Source organism: Bos taurus, chromosome 5, assembly GCF_002263795.3.
Source record: "Bos taurus isolate L1 Dominette 01449 registration number 42190680 breed Hereford chromosome 5, ARS-UCD2.0, whole genome shotgun sequence".
NCBI lineage: Eukaryota > Metazoa > Chordata > Mammalia > Artiodactyla > Bovidae > Bos > Bos taurus.
This window is the reverse complement of record NC_037332.1, coordinates 97,337,618-97,356,533: the sequence shown is the minus strand read 5'-3', so window position 1 is coordinate 97,356,533 and position 18,916 is coordinate 97,337,618. Positions and strand designations below refer to the sequence as shown.

The following is an 18,916-nucleotide window of genomic DNA, read 5'->3' as shown; positions in this document are numbered from 1 at the left end:
GATGGAATCTCAGTTACCCAACCAGGGATCGAACCCATTTCCCTGCACTTGCAAGGTGGATTCTTCAACACTGGACCACCAGGGAAGTCCCTGTTATTATGTGATTTTATTACATTCATTAAAATATCTAGGGGATTACTAAATTATATATTGTGTTCTACCTTCCTAGTTATCCTAATATGATGTACAAGATTACTGCAAGAAACAGTCCAGCTAGTATGGATTTCAGTTCCTGTTTTTGGTAGACCTTGTGGACTGAGATTTGCCAGGGAAGGATTTCCCTGCTTGTCTGACTTACAGATCAAAGGTGTGATGTGAGAATAAGTGGCAAGAGTTTACTCTTATCTGTAAGAGTCACCATAAACAATTGCCTTTGGAAATAGTCACATCAGAACATCCAGTGTGTGGTAATTGATGTCATCAAGCCTATGGCGTAATTGATGAAAACATCTGCTTGTCATCTGTCTGTTGTGCAAGAGGGTGGCACCCGGAGAAGATTCCCACAGAGAGCTCCCGGTCCTCTTCGGGGATGGTCGTCTGGAGAAGGGTCAGAAAGCCAGAAACCATAGAGTTGACTTGGAAGAGTTTTTGTTGCAACCTAGGAAACCCTCACTTTTATAATCTGTCTGAATCCCAGTGAGAATGGATGGATGATGGTGGGCTAGAATGGGCCAAACTTTGGTTGACAGCAAGGGGCAGTCCATTTTCTGAAGTGGAGATAGCTGATCATGTGGGTCACAGGCAAAATCAGGAGGTAGCAGATGTGTGAAAGCTCAAGAATGAAGCCACAGCGTCAGGTTCTTAAAGCTGAAGAAAGACCTCCAGAAGATGCTTCCAGTCAGAGTGACGTTAGGAAGGTGGACATTACGGGTTCAGTGCAGGGACAAGTCAGGAATGCGACTTCCCTGGTGGCTTGGTGGTTAGAGACTCGGCACAGCCACTGCAGGGGATGTGGGTCCCACCCCTCGTTGGGGAACTGAGATCCTGCATGCCATGTGGCATGGCTAAAAAATAAATAAAACAAAAAAATTTTTAAAAAGAACAAATCCTAAAGGAAATCAGTCCTGAATATTCATTGGAAGGACTGATGTTGAAGCTGAAACTCCAATACTTTGGCCACCTGATGAGAAGAACTGACTCATTGGAAAAGACCCTGATGCTGGGAAAGATTGAGGGCAGGAGGAGAAGGGGACAACAGAGGATGAGACGGTTGGATGGCATCACTGACTCAATGGACATGGATTTGGGTGGACTCCAGGAGTTGGTGATAGACAGGGAGGCATGGCGTGCTGCAGTTCATGGGGTCTCAAAGAGTTGGACACGACTGAGTGACTGAACTGAAGGAAGGTTCCAAGCAATGATTAAGAACTTGAGTTTGAGGTACCTCTCATTGTTTTATAGGATACACTTCAGTGGTTTTTGGTGTATTCACAAACTTGAGTAGCCAGTATCACTATCTAATTCCAGAACATTTCATCACCCCCCAAAATAAGCACTGTATAAATTAGCCATCACTCCCCACGCCCCATTCTCCCACCCCTGGCAACCACTAATCTCCTTTCTGTCTCTGTGAGTCGCCTTTTCTGGGCATTTCACATACATGGAATCGTATGGTGTGGCCTGTTGTATCTGGCTTTTCACTTAATATAGTGTTTTCAGAGTTCATCCATGGTGTGGCTTATATCAGTATCGCTTCCCTTTTTATGACTAAGCACTATTCTGTTGTATGGATATATCACAATTTGGTTTATCCATTTCCCAGTTGATGGGCATTTGCGTTGTTCCTGCTTTGTGAGTATTATGAAATAATGTTGTCATGAACATTTGCTTGCAGGTTTTTCTGTGAATAGCTGTTTCAATTCTCTTGAGTATATCTATCAAAGAATAAAATTGCTGGGTCGTGTGGTATTTAATGGTCACCCTGTGTTTAATTCTTGGAGAAACTAAAGTGTGCCGTAGCATTCACGTTCCCACCAGCTGTGCATGAGGATTCCAGTTTCTCCGCGTCCTCACCAGCACTTGCTGCCTAGCTTTTTATTTCAGCCATCCTAGTGAGTGTCAAGTTGTAGCTGTTTGTGGTTTTGATCTTCGTTTTCCTAGTGACTGAAGATGTTGAGCACCTTTCTCTGTGCCCACTGGACAGAATTTCAAGCTGTATGTTTGCAGCCCCAGATTTTGCCCTTGGGACAGTACTAATTTACTTGGTTATGTCAGCTGCTCTCTAATCACAATCAGTAGTTCTGAGATTCAGAATGGGAGAAAGAGTGAAGCTTTTTATAAAGCACTGAAGCAGCTTCTTTTGAATGTGATCATATAATTGGGGAATTTCTTAGTTTTATGTTAGTACTTATGAAAAACAGATCTCCAAACAGATTTGGCCATCTGATGGTATTTCTTATAATAATATAAGTTTACATTTTTATAGTTCTGGTCTCTTTTTAAGTCATTTTCAATATATCGTCTCATTTGTAATCTTCATAACACTACTGTAAAATAATAGGTGGATGATGGACAGGTATTACTATTCCCATTTTTAAGAAGTAGAAACTCAGGCTCACACAGATAGTAGGATTTAAATTCAAGCCTTCTGACTTCTGTCTTTCTATGGTAGTGAATTATTAGCCAAGTCAAGGATTGGGGGGTAAGCCTGCATTGCTAAAAACCAGTGATATGCCCATCTCCAAAAAAACATTAAAGGCTTGGCCACATCCCTATAGATTGTTACACACCTGAGAATTCATTATTTGGATATATGTAAACTAGAATGAATTCTCAGTTTTCCATTTCACCCCTCTAGCTAGAAACAAAAATTATAATAAAAGAGCAGAGTTGTGTACCCCTGCGTATTCATTACACTTGGGAGCGCTGAAGGATATCTTTACAAAGGAACAAAGCTGGGACTGGATTTGAAATGTGAGGAGAGGGCAGAAAGCCCTTGGTTCGCTGGCCTCAGCCCATTGTGGCCTCTAGCTCCCAACCTCCATATTCCTAAATTGACCAACTTGGGAAACCAGAATTTAAAGGCAGAATGAATACAGAGAACGTGGACTATTTGAGACCAAATAAAAATTGACCTTAAAGCTTAAGTTAACTGAGACATCACATTAAAAGCTGAACATTACTTTTAAAGGATGGAAAAAATGAGTGACTTTTTAAAATAGAGTCTCAAGTTCTTGAGCAATCTTTTTTAAAAAATATTTATTGAGGCTGCGTTGGGTCTTGGTTGCATCGTGTGCGATCGTGTGCTGGGGGCGCACAGGCTCACTGGTTGCCGTGTGTGGGCTTACTTGCTCCGAGGCATGTGGGATCTTAGTTCCCAGACCAGGGATCAAACCTGTGTCTCCTGCATTGCAAGTCAGATTCCTAACCACAGGACCACCAGGTGAGTCCTAAGTCCTTAAGCAGTCTTTTTTTAACAGTTTTTTTTTTAAAAAGACTTAAGTAACTTAAGAAGAGGAGGAAAAGCAATAATCTGTTGATTGTATAGAGTTGAATTTTGTTAACTGTGAAACACGGTTTGTCTAATCATTTTCTTTTGATCTGTGAAAAAGTTAAATTTTCTTTTTACCATCTTGAACCTCTCTACAGCTTAGGGTTTTAGAATTTAGAAGATGTACACTCTTCTTTCTGAAGCTCTTGCTGTTGTCATGCATCTTTTTTCTAACGTAGGGCTGTTTACTCTTGAAGTATGTATCACTACTTTGACAAGGTTATCTGTACTTTGAAAGGGAAGTTCCATGAAGCTTTTAGACATCTTCCATGGGATGACCTACCTTTCCCAAACTAGCATCAAAGCTTATTCTATCAGGAAATTTAAAAAAATAATTTTTGAAGCATTGTACTCTCGCTAGAGAGGATATCGTCTATTGAAGCTCTTCTGCTTGCTTTCAAAATATTTTTTGAAAAATGTATATATACATGCAAGTATATGTATATATTTTTATTTTACCATGTTGGTAGCACCAAACAGTGGTAATAGTAACTCATTCTCATGGCTGAACATATAAATCAAAAACATACGGAAGGACTTGTAGGTAAATAATGATTTCAGTTATTACATAGTGTGAAATGTTTCTGTAAGGAAACTTGGTGGGTAAGTAATGTGACTGTGTTGTAAGATTTTCAGTAGCAGAAGCTCAGAACAAAAATAAAACTTACCAGCAAAAAACGCAATGGTAGATTGTCCTCTGAGTGATTGTGTAAACCTTGAAGATAGTGTAATAGTGATGAGGCATAAAAGTTGCTCACCCGCCTTTAAAATTCCTTTTTTTAATGTTTTTCTTTCTTTATGTATTTGGCTGTACTGGGTCTTAGTTGCAGCCTGAGAACTCTTAGTTGCAGCATGTGGGATCAGTTCCCTGATGATGGATGAAACTCGGGCCTCCTGCATTGGGAGCACAGTCTCAGGCACTGCACCACCAGGCGCTTTATAAAACAGAGATACGTGCGCCTACGTGGATATCTTCAAAGGTCATCATTTTCTCTGCCCGTATTTACTTAATCTTGCTTTTCCATTTCTCATGAGAAAGAGGTTTCTAGACATAGTTTCTCTTTCATTTCTCATGTTTTTGGTAATGTGTTTATCTGGGGCTCTTCTGTGTGTTTGTGTGTGTTATCTCATTATTCCTCACATTAATCACATGAGGTAAGTCCTAACATTATGCCTAGTTTAAGGTGAAGAAACTGAAGGTCGAAGAGGTTAAGTAATTGGTTCAAGGTCACAAAGATGATCAGTCATATGCACAACCGAGATTTTAACCCAGTTTTGTCTGACAGCACTGTCTTCAGCTGCAAGCTATATACAGTCAGCCGTAAAGCTAGAATGGTGACGTGCTCACAGTAACCCTTTATTTTGTTGTTTCTCCTGAAGCCCATGCCCAACTTCTGAGAGAAGCCCACTGCTCTCAGAGTGACTTGTGAGTCACGCAGCTCCAGCTCAGAAATGCCTCAGATGTCTGAGCAGGTCATTTTGCAGGGTCTGGATGGTCAGTTCACACCTTAGGTGAAAGCTCTGGCAAAACCTTAGGAGGTCAGCTGTTGAGGGTTTAAACCAATGGATCTGAAAACCACCGAGTGCTTTTCTGCCACCCCAGCTCAGCAAGGACGGGAGCATCTGTGAAACAGGTCCCTCCCCAGTGAAGTGCCCAGCCCCGTGGGTGCTGGTGTCATGAGTAGCCACTTCTCATCTGGGAGCAGTAGCTATCTAGAGACATAGATAGCATAGACAGGGGTGGCATCCAGGGTCATCTTGATCATGGACAAAATGCCTGCAGTGTCTTCACAGTGATATGGCCATTGACCACGATGTCTTCTTTCCACACTGTGTGGGGGCTTCCCCCTGGGAGTTCTGTGGAAAATGCTGTCTGGTTAATATCTAGCTTCTCTTTTTCCTGATCTGTAGTCCACCTTACTTAGCAGTGCCCATGGATTCCGTCTTCAGGCAAGTTTTACTTTTTTACCCAAGATCCAGATTCTACTTCAAGCTCACCTCCGGCAAGCTCACCTACTTCAAGCTTTCCCTGGGCTCCCAGACATTTCCAGGGGCTCCCCTCCTTTCCTTCATAATAAATTCAGTTGACATTCAGCTGATCAGTTGGAGGCTCACTTTCCTGGAAGGGATCTTGATTCTCCTTTTTAGGGCTTCCCTGATGGCTCAGCGGTTAAAGGATCTGCCTGCAATGTAGGAGACTCAGGAGATGTGGGTTCGATCCCTGGGTCGGGAAAATGCCCTGGAGAAGGAAATGGTCACCCATTCCAGTATTCGTGCTTGAACAATCCCATGGACAGAGGAGCCTGGCGGGCTACAGTCCAAAGGGTCTCCAAGAGTTGGATTACAACTAAGTGATTAAGCATACATGCAAAAAGATCTTAAAAGCAGATTTTCTTTAGAAATTCAATGAATGTTTTAATGAGACAAAGGCCCAGGTCAGTTCTCCTGAAAAAAAAAAAGAAAAAAGAAACTTGGATTTTTTTTTTCTTAATATTGAGTTGTAAGTGGTCTTTACATATTCTGAATATATGTGTGTGTGTGCGTATATATACATATATACACACACACACATAAATATATATAATAGTCTGTGTCCGTGTCTTGCCTTATCATTTTCTTAATGATATCTTTCGAAGAGAAATTTTAAAATTCTTTTTAAATTTTTAAAAATTTTAAAATTTAAAACTTCAATGATCAGTTTAACCATTTTTTTTTTTTTTATAGTTAATGTTTTTCGGACCTAAGAAATCTTTGCTTTCTATAGGATAGCAAAGGTTTTTCTCCTGTGTTTCCTTCTAAAAGTTTTATAGTTTTAGATTCTGTGTTTAGGCCTGTGATTCATTTCATGCTAATCTTTGTGAAGGGAGTGAGATGTGGGGGTTCAGGGTTTTTTTTTCTGTATAGATATCTAGTTGTTCTATAAATTGTTGAAAAACTTTCTTTTCTCTAGTATATTACCTTGGAAACTTTGGTTTAAAAAAAAGTCAACTGACCACATATGTTTAGATCTATTTCTGCACTCGTTTCAGTTACTCTGGTCTATATGTGCCTGTCTCCATGCCACTACCACACTGTTCTGATTACTGTAGGTTTATATTAGGTCTTGAAACAAGTACTATAAGTCTTTCAAACTTTCTTTTGTGCCTTTTTTTTTTTTTTTTTGCCACACCTTGCACAGCTTGTGGAATCTCAGTCCCCCAACCAGGGATTGAATCTGAGCCACTGCAGTGAAAGCCTGGAATCCTAACCACAGTACATCAGGGAGCTTCCCAAACTTGGTTCTTTTTCATACTTCTTTTGACCATTCTATTTAGTTACAATCAGCCAATCAAATCCCTACCCCCCCCCCCAAAAAAAAGAGCCATCTAGAATTTTGATTTAGATTGAAAATGAATCTATAAATCGATTTGGTAAAAATTGACATCTTGATATTTAGTCTTCCATGAACATGGTATATACCTCTCCATTTTTTGAGATCTCCTTTAATTTTTCACAGCAGCGTTTTGTAATATCAGTGTTCAGGTCTTATATGTATTTTTTTGACATTTTCTCTAAGTTGATGTTCATGCAGTCGTTAAGTTTTATATATTTTTTTTCATTCCATTGTTGGGTTGTTCACTGCGAATATGTAGAAATGCAATTGATTTTGTATATTAACTGTGTGTCTTGCAACCCTGCTAAGTTCACTTGTTGGTTTTATTAGGTTTTGGGTCTAAGTATCCATAGGATTTTCTAGGCACACTATCATGTCATCTGTAGATTAAGACCATTTTATTTATTCCTCTCCAGTGCCTGTGCCTTTTATTTCCTCTGGTTGTCTTATTGCACTGTCTAGGATCTCTAGTATAATGCTGAAGAGAAGTGGCGAGAGTGGGAAAGAATCCTTGCCTTATTCCTGCTCTTACGGAGAAAACTGTTGTCTACCACTAACTATGATGTTAAGTGTTGGTTTTTCATAGACACCTTTGTCAGACTGAGGGAGTTTCCTTCTGTTCCTAATTTGCTGAAATGTTTTATAATTGAATTTGTCAGGTGCTTTTTCTGCATTGATTTGAAATGATTGTGATTTTTAATCTTTATTATATCAAAATGACTTTGATTTTCAGATGCTGAGAAAGCTTACATCCTTTAGATAAACCCCACTTGGTAATGATATACTGTCCATTTTGCATATTGCTGCTTTGATTTGCTAATATTTTGGACCCATTGCTGGCAATGGACCAGCCAGATGGGCAAATCCACATCAGGTATTTGGAACGAGTCTGAACCCCTTCTACAGATGTCTCATGTCTTAGTAAAGCTTGTACTTGCACAAATAATCTTATCTCCTTTTTCACCTGCCCTTTGAAATATACTACCACCAGTGACAGACAATGTGTGAATATGTGGGGCAAGTTTTAAAGTATGAATTTAAGAGTAAACAGCAAGTTCTAAGGGTAGGGACTCTATCACATTCATTCTCTCAGTGTAAGTTTAAATCCCACTGGTTTACCGAGACCTGGAATTACAGTGGCTCATACAGAATGGAAATTTGTTGTTCTTTCCCATTCCTGGTACAAGTTGCATTGGGCAAAAGTCCTCATAGGCCCAGACTTCATCTGGTTCACCGCTGTGCCAACCCAAGGATTGTGACCTTCATTATTCTTGTGACCCATGAGGACTGCATCTGCCTTTGAGCATCAGCAGAGGGAGGGAAGGGATGAAGGAGAAGAGGAGGAGAAGGCCTGCTAACTTTTAAGGAAGACGCCTGGAAGCTCCATGAGAGACTTCCTCCTGTACAAGCCGCGGACTAGTCCTTAGTCATGTGGTCACAGCAAGGCCAGGGTTTTGAGGCAATAGTCATGAGGACTAGTCATTCTCTTCTGTTGGGAAAATCCAATAGTTTTTTTCTTGAACTTAAATCGTTTTGCTGAAAGTTCCTGAAACAAGGTTATGTGCAACATTTCTCCTTCTGGGCCTGAGTTTCCTAGAATAGTAAAGTCATGTTAACAAAGAGAGTGGAAGAGAAAAGTCATGTTAATGTACACAGTCTGCTGTGTGGGTGTAAACAGTTGATTCTCAATATCCGTATCGCTAGGACCGCACATGATGTGTGGCAGTAAATGTCTGCTGTCTCTGTGTTGTATTTACGCTTCCTTGTTGGAATCTCAGTGCCAGAATAAAAATGGGAAAGGTAAAGATGCTCCAGTTTGTCCAGATGCTAAGATGCAGGGCAGGGTCACTGCTGTGCACCTGAAGCTCTCACCACACTGTCAATCGGCTGTACTCCAATACAGAATAGAAAGGGTTAAAGTGGTAAAGCTTCCAAATTGTATTAATCCTGACAATGCCTAAAGCTGTGTCAGATATGCTAGAGGAAGTCTGTGCCTGGGGCTCATGGGTACATACTACAGTAGGGGTTAGGGCTTAGTCGGCTCATGGGTACATACTACAGTAGGGATTAGGGCTTAGTCGGCTCATGGGTACATACTACAGTAGGGGTTAGGGCTTAGTCGTCAGGAGCAGTGGCAAGAGAGTGAAGGCCAGGCCTTCTTAGAGGTTAGAGTGTTTTGTGCTTGTCTTTATCACACCATGCTCGCAGGCTCTGCGGAAACGAGCATTGAGCGTCTGCCAGCACCTTGCCTGATACCAGGGCTAGGAAGGGCCTTGCCTGGGAGACACAAGAAGGAAGGACTAAGGGAGCATCTGCGCTTTGAGACAGAAACTTGAGTCTTGGTGGTGTGATTGTTTCTTCCCTGGTCAGGGAACAGCAGCAGGCAGAGAGGGAGTGGATGTGGGACTGTGCAGAGGAAGGGTACGGGCATCTGACACTCTGGTGGTACACTGTCCCTGTTTTTATCCAGATGATCGGTTCCAAAGAACCCCATCAAGGGAGGAAAAGAGATCCCAGAAGGGGAGCCCAGAACCCCAAATTTGTTTGACTGGAGGGAGGGTGCATGAAGCAGTCCTCTATTTACCTCTCATGGTGTTGACTTGACTTGGTTGACATTTGTGGTTCTGGCAGAGAGTGCCACTCCCTCCCGGCAGCTCATGTAGATTGACTGTGTTCCACAGCAAGGACGGAGGGCCAAGTGAATTGTAAAAGTCCTCAGTGCTAGGCTGAGCCCTGAGCTGGGGTGGTGGTGGTGTTCAGTCCCTAAGTCATGTCCGACTCCTTGTGACCCCATGGACTGCAGCCCACCAGGTTCCCCTGTCCTCCACTGTCTCCCACGCATGGGTGTGTGTCTGCTAAGTCGCTTCAGTTATGTCTGACTCCCTGCAGCCCTGTGGACTGTGGCCCGCCAGGATCCTCTGTGCACAGGATTCTCCAGGCAAGAATACTGCAGTGTGCTGCCATGTCCTCCTCCAGGGGATCTTCCCGACCCAGGGATCAAACCCACGTTTCTTATGTCTTCTGCATTAGCAGGCGGGTTCTTTACCACTACGCCATCTGGGAAGCCACCACTATCTCCCAGGGTTTGCTCAAATTATGTCCATTGAGTTGGTGATGGTATCCAATCATCTCATCCTCTGCCACCCGCTTCACCTTTTGCCTTCAATCTTTCCCAGCATCAGGGTCTTTTCCAATGTGTCAGCTCTTCACAGCAGGTGGCCAAAGTATTGGAGCTGGTATGTTAGCACACCTCATCTCATTTTGTCCTCCCAACAACCCTGCAAATCTGCCATCAGTCCCCTGATTTTTGCAGATGAGAAACCTGAGACAGGAAGGATGAGTATTAGCAACTCAAGTGGCAATTGTTGTCATTCAGTCGCTCAGTCATGTCTCACTCTTTGCTACCCCATGGACTGCAGCATGCCAGACTTTTCTGTCCTTCACCGTCTCCCGGAGCTTGCTCAAACTCATGTCCATTGAGTCGGTGATGCCATCCAACCATCCTGTCCTCTGTTGTCCCCTTCTCCTCACGCTTTCAGTCTTTGCCAGCATCAGGGGCTTTTCTAATGAGTTGGCTCTTCGCATCAGGTGGCCAAAATATTGGAGCTTCAGCTTCAGCATCAGTCCTTCCAATGAATATTCAGGACTGATCTCCTTTAGAATGGACTGGTTGGATCTCCCTGCAGTCCAAGGGCCTCTCAAGAGTCTTCTCCAGTACCACAGTTCAAAACCATCGATCTGAGACGCTCAGCCTTCTTTGTGGTCCAAGTCTCACATCCATACATGACCACTGGGAAAACCACAGCTTTGACGAGAGGACCTTTGTCGGCAAACTAATGTCTCTTTTTTAATACACTGTCTAGGTTTGTCATAGCTTTTCTTTCAAGGAGCAAGCGTCTTTTAATTTCATGGCTGCAATCACCATCTGCAGTGATTTTGGAGCCCAAGAAAATAAAATCTGTCACGTTTCCATTGTTTTCCCATCTATTTGCCATAAAGTGATGGGACCAGATGCCATGATCTTTGTTTTTTGAATGTTGAGTTTTAAGCCAACTTTTTCACTCTCCTCTTTCACCCTCATTAAGAGGCTCTTTAGTTCCTCTTCACTTTCTGCCATAAGGGTGGCATCATCTGGATATCGGAGGTTATTGATGTTTTTCCCAGCAATCTTGATTCCAGCTTGTACTTCATCCCACCTGGCATTTCACATGATGTACTCTGCAAAAAAATAAGCAGGGTGACAATATACAGCCTTGACGTACTCCTTTCCCAATTTTGAACTAGTCCATTGTTCCATGTCCAGTTCTGACTGTTGCTTCTTGACCTGCATACAGGTTTCGCAGGAGGCAGGGAAGATGGTCTGGTATTCCCATCTCTTTCAGAATTTTTCACAGTTTGTTGTGATCCACACAGTCAGAGGCTTTAGTGTAGTCAATGAAGCAGAAGTAGATGTTTTTCTGGAATTCTCTTGCTTTTTCTATGATCCAGTGGATGTTGGCAATTTGATCTCTGGTTCCTCTGCCTTTTCTAAATCCAGCTTGTTGGTTCACATACTGTTGAAGCCTGGCTTGGAGAATTTTGAACATTACTTTGCTAGCATGTGAAATGAGTGCATTTGTGTGGTAGTTTGAACATTCTTCGGCATTGCCCTTCTTTGGGGTTGGAAGGAAAACTGATCTTTTCTTGTCCTCTGGCCACTGCTGAGTTTTCCATATTAGCTGGAATATTGAGTGCAGCACTTTTCACAGCATCATGTTTTAGGATTTGAAATAGCTCAGCTGGAATTCCATCACCTCCACTAGCTCTGTTCGTAGTGATGCTTCCTAAGGCCCACTTGACTTCACACTCCAAGATGTCTGGCTCTAGGTGACTGATAACACCATCGTGGTTATCTGGGTCATTAGGATCTTTTTTGTATAGTTCTCCTGTGTATTCTTGCCACCTCTTCTTAATATCTTCTGCTTCTGTTAGGTCCTTTATTGTGCCCATCTTTGCATGAAATGTTCCCTTGGTATCTCTAATTTTCTTGAAGAGATCTCTATAGTCTTTCCTATTCTGTTGTTTTACTCTATTTCTTTGCGTTGTTCACTGAGGAAGGTTTTCTTACCTCTCCTTGCTTTTCTTTGGAACTCTGCATTCAGATGGATATATCTTTTCTCCTTTGTCTTTCTCTTCTCTTCTCAACTATTTGTAAGGCCTCCTCAGACAGCCATTTTGCCTTTTTGCATTTCTTTTTCTTGGGGATGGTTTTGATCACCACCTCCTATACAGTGTCACGAACCTCTGTCCATAGTTCTTCAGGCACTCTATCAGATCTAATCCCTTGAATCTTTTTCTCACTTCCAGTGTATAACCATAAGGGATTTGATTTAGGTCATACCTGAATGGCCTAGTGGTTTTCCCTACTTTCTTCACTTTAAGTCTGAATTTTGCAAACAGTCAGCTCCCAGCCTTGTTTTTGCTGACTTATAGAGCTTCTCCATCTATACCAATGGCAGAGCCAGAGTCAAACCCCATCTGCCTGATTTCCCAGCCCAGGATTCTTTCTATAGAGAAAAAGAGCTAGAAACTCCCTGGGCCTCACCTAGGACTAAGTGGCTTACACACCCAGAACGGGACCTGGGGGCTTTCACCTCACTCCCCCTGCAGAGGGTTCCAGCCACATTCGGGAAGGTTTTCGTCCCCCAGGCTTCCACTTCCAGGAACGCTGGTCGTCCTCCACGTGGCCCGTGGTCCGCACCTGTTGCTGGCCACGCCCCACCCCCCAGCCCCACCCCCCCAGCCCCACCCCCACCCCAGCCCCACCCCCACCCCCCACCCCCACCCCCCACCCCCCCCCCCAGCCCGATCATCCTCTCGCGGGGACTTGTCTCCACGGGATTGAACGTGTCTCACTTCTCTTGCCCCTGCAGATGGATCTGTCTGTAGAAACCCTCTTTAGCTTCATGCAGGAGCGCCAGAAAAGGTATGCCAAATACGCCGAGCAGATCCAGAAGGTCAATGAGATGTCGGCCATCCTGCGTCGCATCCAGATGGGCATCGACCAGACGGTACCGCTACTGGAGCGACTCAACAGCCTGCTGCCCGAGGCCGAGCGCCTGGAGCCCTTCAGTGTGAAGCCCGACCGCGAGCTCAGGCTGTAGCCAAGCCCCCCGGCACCACCAGGGCCGCGGGGCCTTTGGAACCAGAGACACAGGAGGTGACCTAGGTCAGGGGAGTGTGGTGCTCCCCAAGGGCACAGGAGGCAGTCCATTGCCCTGGAGACCTGTGATGCTCCAGCCCTCCCCTTGATGCGCTTTCCCCTGCAAAGCCAACCAACCTGCCCTCCATGGTCTCCGAAGTGGGAATATTTGAACTCTTAGGAATTCTGTACAGAACCCTGCCTTGGGAGTTATTTTTTTAATTTAGTTTGCTTTTTTTTTTTTTTAATTGACAGTGTATATTATCTAATCTAGCTTGCAGACTGAAACTATGAAGAGAAGGGGAAGAAGATTTGAGGAAGCCCTGTGTCCCTGATGCCTCTGTGACATTTTTCTCCATAGGCTGTCCAGGTTGCATACATAAAGAGCTAACTTAATCCAGGTGTGCGTGTCATGTTTCCATCACAGCCAGCCTCTATCCAGCCTGGCAGGGCGCTGGCATCGCTCCTGTGTCAGCTTAGGGTGTCCCTGCTGTGTCGTCACTGGAAGCTGAAGCCTCCCTTTCCACAGCCTGGTTGGGTTCATCTCCCACTGATAATGGGTTTCCTTGATGCAAACACAGTTTAGGTTTCCTCTTGTGACATCAGCGTTGGCAGGACTCCAGTTTCTGAAGCAGGTTTTAGCCAGCATTGCTTTACTAATTTCGCAGACATGTGAGGCAGAGAGGAAGAGCGCGCACCCAGCAGGCATCCACGGGGCCAACTGCCCGGGCCAGACACTGTGTCTGCATACAGAAAGGGCTGTGTAGTGCCTGCCCTTCTTTCCTGAAGAGAAAAAACAACTCAAGCGCTGCTGAATTTCTCTGGGGGTTTAGGAAATGAAGCAATTTGAGGAGCCACAGAAGTTCTTAGCACAGTCCTTTGCATGTTATAAAGGTTCTAGTGGAAGAGAAGATGCAGAAGCCGAGAAATGGAGTGTAGGACCGACCCAGGCCGGCAGACGGAGACCAGGAGCTGGGGATAGAGGGGGATCACTGGGGCCCACGGGGCTCCCGAGGTTTCTTCAAACCGCAGAGCGTGACTTTTTATATGTCCAAACAGCCTTTAGTATATTTATAAGGTTAAAATTGATCCCACTTAATTTAGCATCTCTCAGGTAAACGTCATCTGATTCTTCTAATCAGATTTTGATCAAATTTGATCGAACACTATCCTGTAAGGTTCTTAGAACCCCGAGTAAAATGTAGAGCCTAAAACAGCTGCATGATGGCTTAAGTATAAACATCCCAAGCTCAATGGAAAATACAATTTTCTAAAATTTTAAACATGGTGTAAAAATCAACAGCTTCTAGAATTTTCTAAGGCCCAAAACATACGAAGATGGTTCACTCTCTCGGAGCCGGAAAGACAGGTTGGAACCCAGAGCCAAATGAAGAGGCCAAGAGGGTGTCTGCCTTCCTCGGAGGGCACCCTCCTGGGAACCATTTCTTTGCACCATGAGGAAAGTGGGTAGACACCCAGCCCAGGAAGGTGAAGTGGCCTGAGGGAGCCATGGAGGGGTTGGAGGCCCTGCGCTGGGAATGGGGAGCTAGACTTGCAGAGGTCAGAGGTTTGGGGGCCGTTCTCGTGAAGGAAGCTGTTTTTCTTTTTTTTCCCAAGTTTTATTCCCTCCTGGTTTTTTTTTTTAAATTATTTATTTTAATTGGAGGGTAATTACTTCACAATATTGTGGGGGTTTTGCCATACATCAATGTGAATCAGCCACAAGTATACCTGTGGTCCCCCTGCCTCCCGAAGCCCCGTCTCACCTCCCTCCTCACCCTGTCCGTCTAGGTTGTCCCAGAGCACCAACTCTGGGGGACCTGAGAAGCTTGTCTTTATAAGTGCCTTTGATGGTCGGGATTTTAGTGGGGCTTTAAACCATTTCTAGAGCAATTCATCAGAGTTCACATCAGGAAAGATGTTCTGTAATTTTAGAAGCCTGTTGGGTAGCTAAGGTTATTCTAGGAAACGTCACAGATGGGGAGGCCACAGTGTTTGTTAACTAATGCCCCCCACCGCCACGTGGCAGTGTTCCTCTCGTGCATTAAGTTTTCATGTGATTGAGAATCTGGCATTGGACTTTATTTGAATCCATTGATCTTTGTCTTCATACTGTTTCATGCATTTTTTTCCACACTTTTAATATTAAAATTTCATAATACATTTTAGTATCTGATGTGGCTACATAAACACTCCCTTTTTCCTAACTTCACGTTTTTTTTTAACTTCAAACTGGCAGAAAAGCTGAAAAAAATAATACGAGGCATTCTCATCTTCCCTTCCACTAGACTGACAAAACGTGGCATTTTTCAGCCCTCACCGTCATTGTCTTTTGAGTTCCTGTGATATCAGAACCTGGTTCTGAACACCAAGTAGCTTGTAGCCTTCAAAGAAGGAAGGGCTGGTTGTCTACAGAGCTGTAAGAACAGCTCAGGCATCAGGTCCCATTATCCTCACTGCACTTAATACAATTTATAAGTAAAAAGCATATAACACAGTGACAAACCATGTCACTAGGCCTATGAGGACAGCCTGTGAGGACAGTGCTTTCTCACTGTTCTGTCGCAGCTGAGATCGTTTGTAGGGGGCAAAAAGGCAACCTCACACCGCGTGCAAAACTTCTCTGCCAGCCAGCTCTCCATCCAGTTCTTTTCCTTCTTATAAAGATGTTAGACAAAACATGGTATTAACTTAGATTTGGGTCCACAGGCTACTCATTACTGGGAAGAGGCAGTAAGAACAATAGGCAGATCTGATGTGTTTTGAAATAATTCTAGTTAATTTAATATTTATGGTATGTGGTGGTTTTGCAGTGTGGTTTTGCAGATGGTTTTGGCAACTTTGGCCAAATTGGACTACGTTTCCTGGAATTCCCTTCCCTGTCCCTTTTCGATTAGGGTTGGCCACAAGAGAAATTTGCATGAGATTTGTTAGTGGCAGTAAAGCAACATACATGTGTGCGTGATGAAAGTCACTGTCGGTCAGGCCCTGTTGCATCTCGTGCACATTTTCAGGGATCTGTTGCACCTATGGTGTGGGGAGCAGCCAGGCCAGCTCCCCAGAACTCTGCCTTCAGCTTTTCAGCATCTTGGGTCAGGTATGAGCACCAGCGTCTCCTTAGGTCTTCTGCAGCACAGAGGATGAGGGCTTAGAGAAGGGATGAGGCCAGCGTGGGTTCTGGTGGAAACATGCTGGTTCTAGCTTGTTGCAGGCTTCAGGTGTCCTGGCTCTCCCCCACCACCCATCCCTCCATCCCTATCACCCATCCCTCCGCCCCCCACTGCCCATCCATCCCTCCATCCCCCGATGCCCATCCCTCCATCCTCTACCGCCCATCCACCCATTCCTCCATCCTGCACCGCCCATCCCTCCATCCCTATCACCCATCCCTCCGCGCCCCACTGCCCATCCATCCCTCCATCCCCCACTGCCCATCCATCCCTCCATCCCCCACTGCCCATCCCTTTATCCTGCACTGGCCATCCATCCATCCCCACCACCCATCCCTCCATCCTCCACCACCCATCCATCCATCCCTACCACCCATCCATCCATCCCCATCACCCATCCCTCCATCCTCCACTGCCCATCCCTCCATCCCCACCACCCACCCATCCCTCCATCCCCACCACCCACCCATCCCTCCATCCCCACCACCCACCCATCCCTCCCCCACTGCCCATCCCTCCATCCTCCACCACCCATCCCCATTGCCCATCCATCCCCATCACCCCATCCATCCATCCATCCCCACCACCCCATCCATCCCCCACCGCCCATCCAGCACAGCTGAACCAGGACTCTGACCAGCTCCTGTAATTAATTGCTTAAGGTAAGTCTCTTGAACAACCTCCTTATTCTATATCATTCCTAACGATTCTTTATGGATTGAACCCTGACTGGTAACATTTTACTTTTTCCTCCTCAATGCTTTACTTTCTTGAACAGATTTTGGGAATGTAATGGGTTTGCTGTTTCCTAGAGTAATTGAAAATTTTATCTTCCTATTTTGTTTACCCCTCAGCTAAACCCAGATACGTAGTACTCAGTCAGAAATTACTTGAAATGTTGATGCTAAAAACTGAAGGGCAGAGTAGAGAGAAGGGAAATGTTTTCTTGTGGAATCTTTAGGTGTAGGTTTTTTCTTAATTGTGAGAGAAGTAATTTTGCTTTCCCCTCACTCTGACTTTCATTCCTTTGTTAAGAGCTACACAGTGCCTAAGAGATGTCATTGTTATTTTCTGGTTTGTGGTCGGTAACACTGAATTTCTTGCACACACACGAGGCATGTACCTCCCATGCAGATGTTGGGACTACAGAAGGAAAGGGTAACCAGAAAACTTAATTATTCCCATGCTTCAAACCATAATGTTAAAACCTTTTGGGCAACTAAATCTAGTTGCTTATTAGTATAAGCAGTACTTATGTGGTGGGCTGGCTGTGTGTGTGTGTGTGTGTGTGTGTGTCCTTTACTCTAAGGAGTTTGTTCAGGGTCATCAGTGTCAACATAAGACAGGATGGAACTTATTGATGATTCAATTTTCTTCACCAATCAAGGCAAATTCCTGTTGCTTTTATTAAATAGTGAAGCAAGATTTATGCTAAAAGCTTTTAATACAGTCTTTGAAACTGTCATACTTCCCCTGACCAGAGAAGCTAGGCCACCACTGAGCTAATAACCCTCTCCCAGTTATCCTGTTTGCTTGTGACACCCTCCTCCAAAGTCATATTCTGCATGTCCTACAAGAAAGCATTTTGAACCGACTCCAGTGTGTTAGCCAGAACCAAAGGATTGAAACTTGTTTTTATTCCTTTGATATAGATAACCAGCTTGGTATCTGTGTATGTAAACTGCAACAATATGATTGACTTGCAAACTTCTTCCAAGTTGGTGCTATGGTGATTCTCATGGTTGATTTTTGCAACATTTCAAAGATAATAACCAAGTATAATTTTGCTGTACAAGGATGAATGAGCCACACACAATGCAAGAAACAACTCACTTTCCTCTTTGATTGAGAGAAGCAGAAGAGTAATATTTATAGAGAAAAAGCCCCTAGACCTAAATTTTGTTGACTAGACCGAAAACATTTCTGCTTAGTGTCAGAAAAGGTAAACCACCAGACGGGAACATCTAAGATAAAATGACAGTGAGGGTCCTGATGATGAAGTTCTTGTTCGCTTGTCCCATTGTGTACGCCTGACCCTTCACATCTGCACCTACCCTGCTTCCCCTTAGCCTGAGCCCTGGTTTGGTCATGTCACACCCAACTAGCCTTTCAATGCCAGCCTGCTACGGCTACGGCTGGTGGTCCCCAAGAGGCCCTCAAGTCTGTCTAAGTCATAACTGGCTTGACCTTCGGGCCTTCCAACACCTATAAGTTCCCATCCAAAGCCTTTCACCGAGGGACGTACTCCCTCCTACCACCTTACATCTTAAGGCAGATTTATTCCTATGCCTTCCCTGGTGGCTCAGACAGTAAAGAATCTGCCTGCAATGCAGGAGACCTGGGTTTGATCCTTGGGTAGGGAAGGCATGGCAACCACTCCAGTATTTTTGCCTCGAGACTCCCATGGACAGAGGAGCCTGGCGGGCTACAGTCCATGGGATCACAAAGAGTCACACACAACTGAGTGACTAACACTTTGTCTTTCTGTTCCTCTGTCCCACGCCCACCTCCACTTTTTGGCAAGGTCCTAGCCAAGACATCTCTTTCTGGTCTTCACTCACTCCATCCAGTCCTTCTTACTTTTAAATTTCCTTAAGTCTAACTCAGAAGCCTTTCACAACCAACTGAAATGTCACCTGTGATTATCAGTGTCATCAGTATCCTGTCTGCTTGCACTGAAGGTAAATGCTTTATTCGTTTAA

General features: G+C 44.3%; 1 protein-coding gene across 4 annotated transcripts in view; it reads left to right on the top strand.

Annotated features, from left to right (window-relative positions):
• Window positions 1-13,440, top strand: part of BORCS5 (BLOC-1 related complex subunit 5) — a 97,419-nt gene extending 83,979 nt beyond the window's left edge. For all 4 annotated transcript variants that reach the window (XM_010805497.3, XM_005207027.5, NM_001076355.1 and 1 more), the window contains 1 exon segment: window positions 12,776-13,440. In XM_010805497.3, the coding sequence (XP_010803799.1) occupies window positions 12,776-13,006 (231 nt within the window). In that variant the 3' untranslated portion in view covers window positions 13,007-13,440.
• The last annotated feature ends 5,476 nt before the right edge of the window (window positions 13,441-18,916 follow it).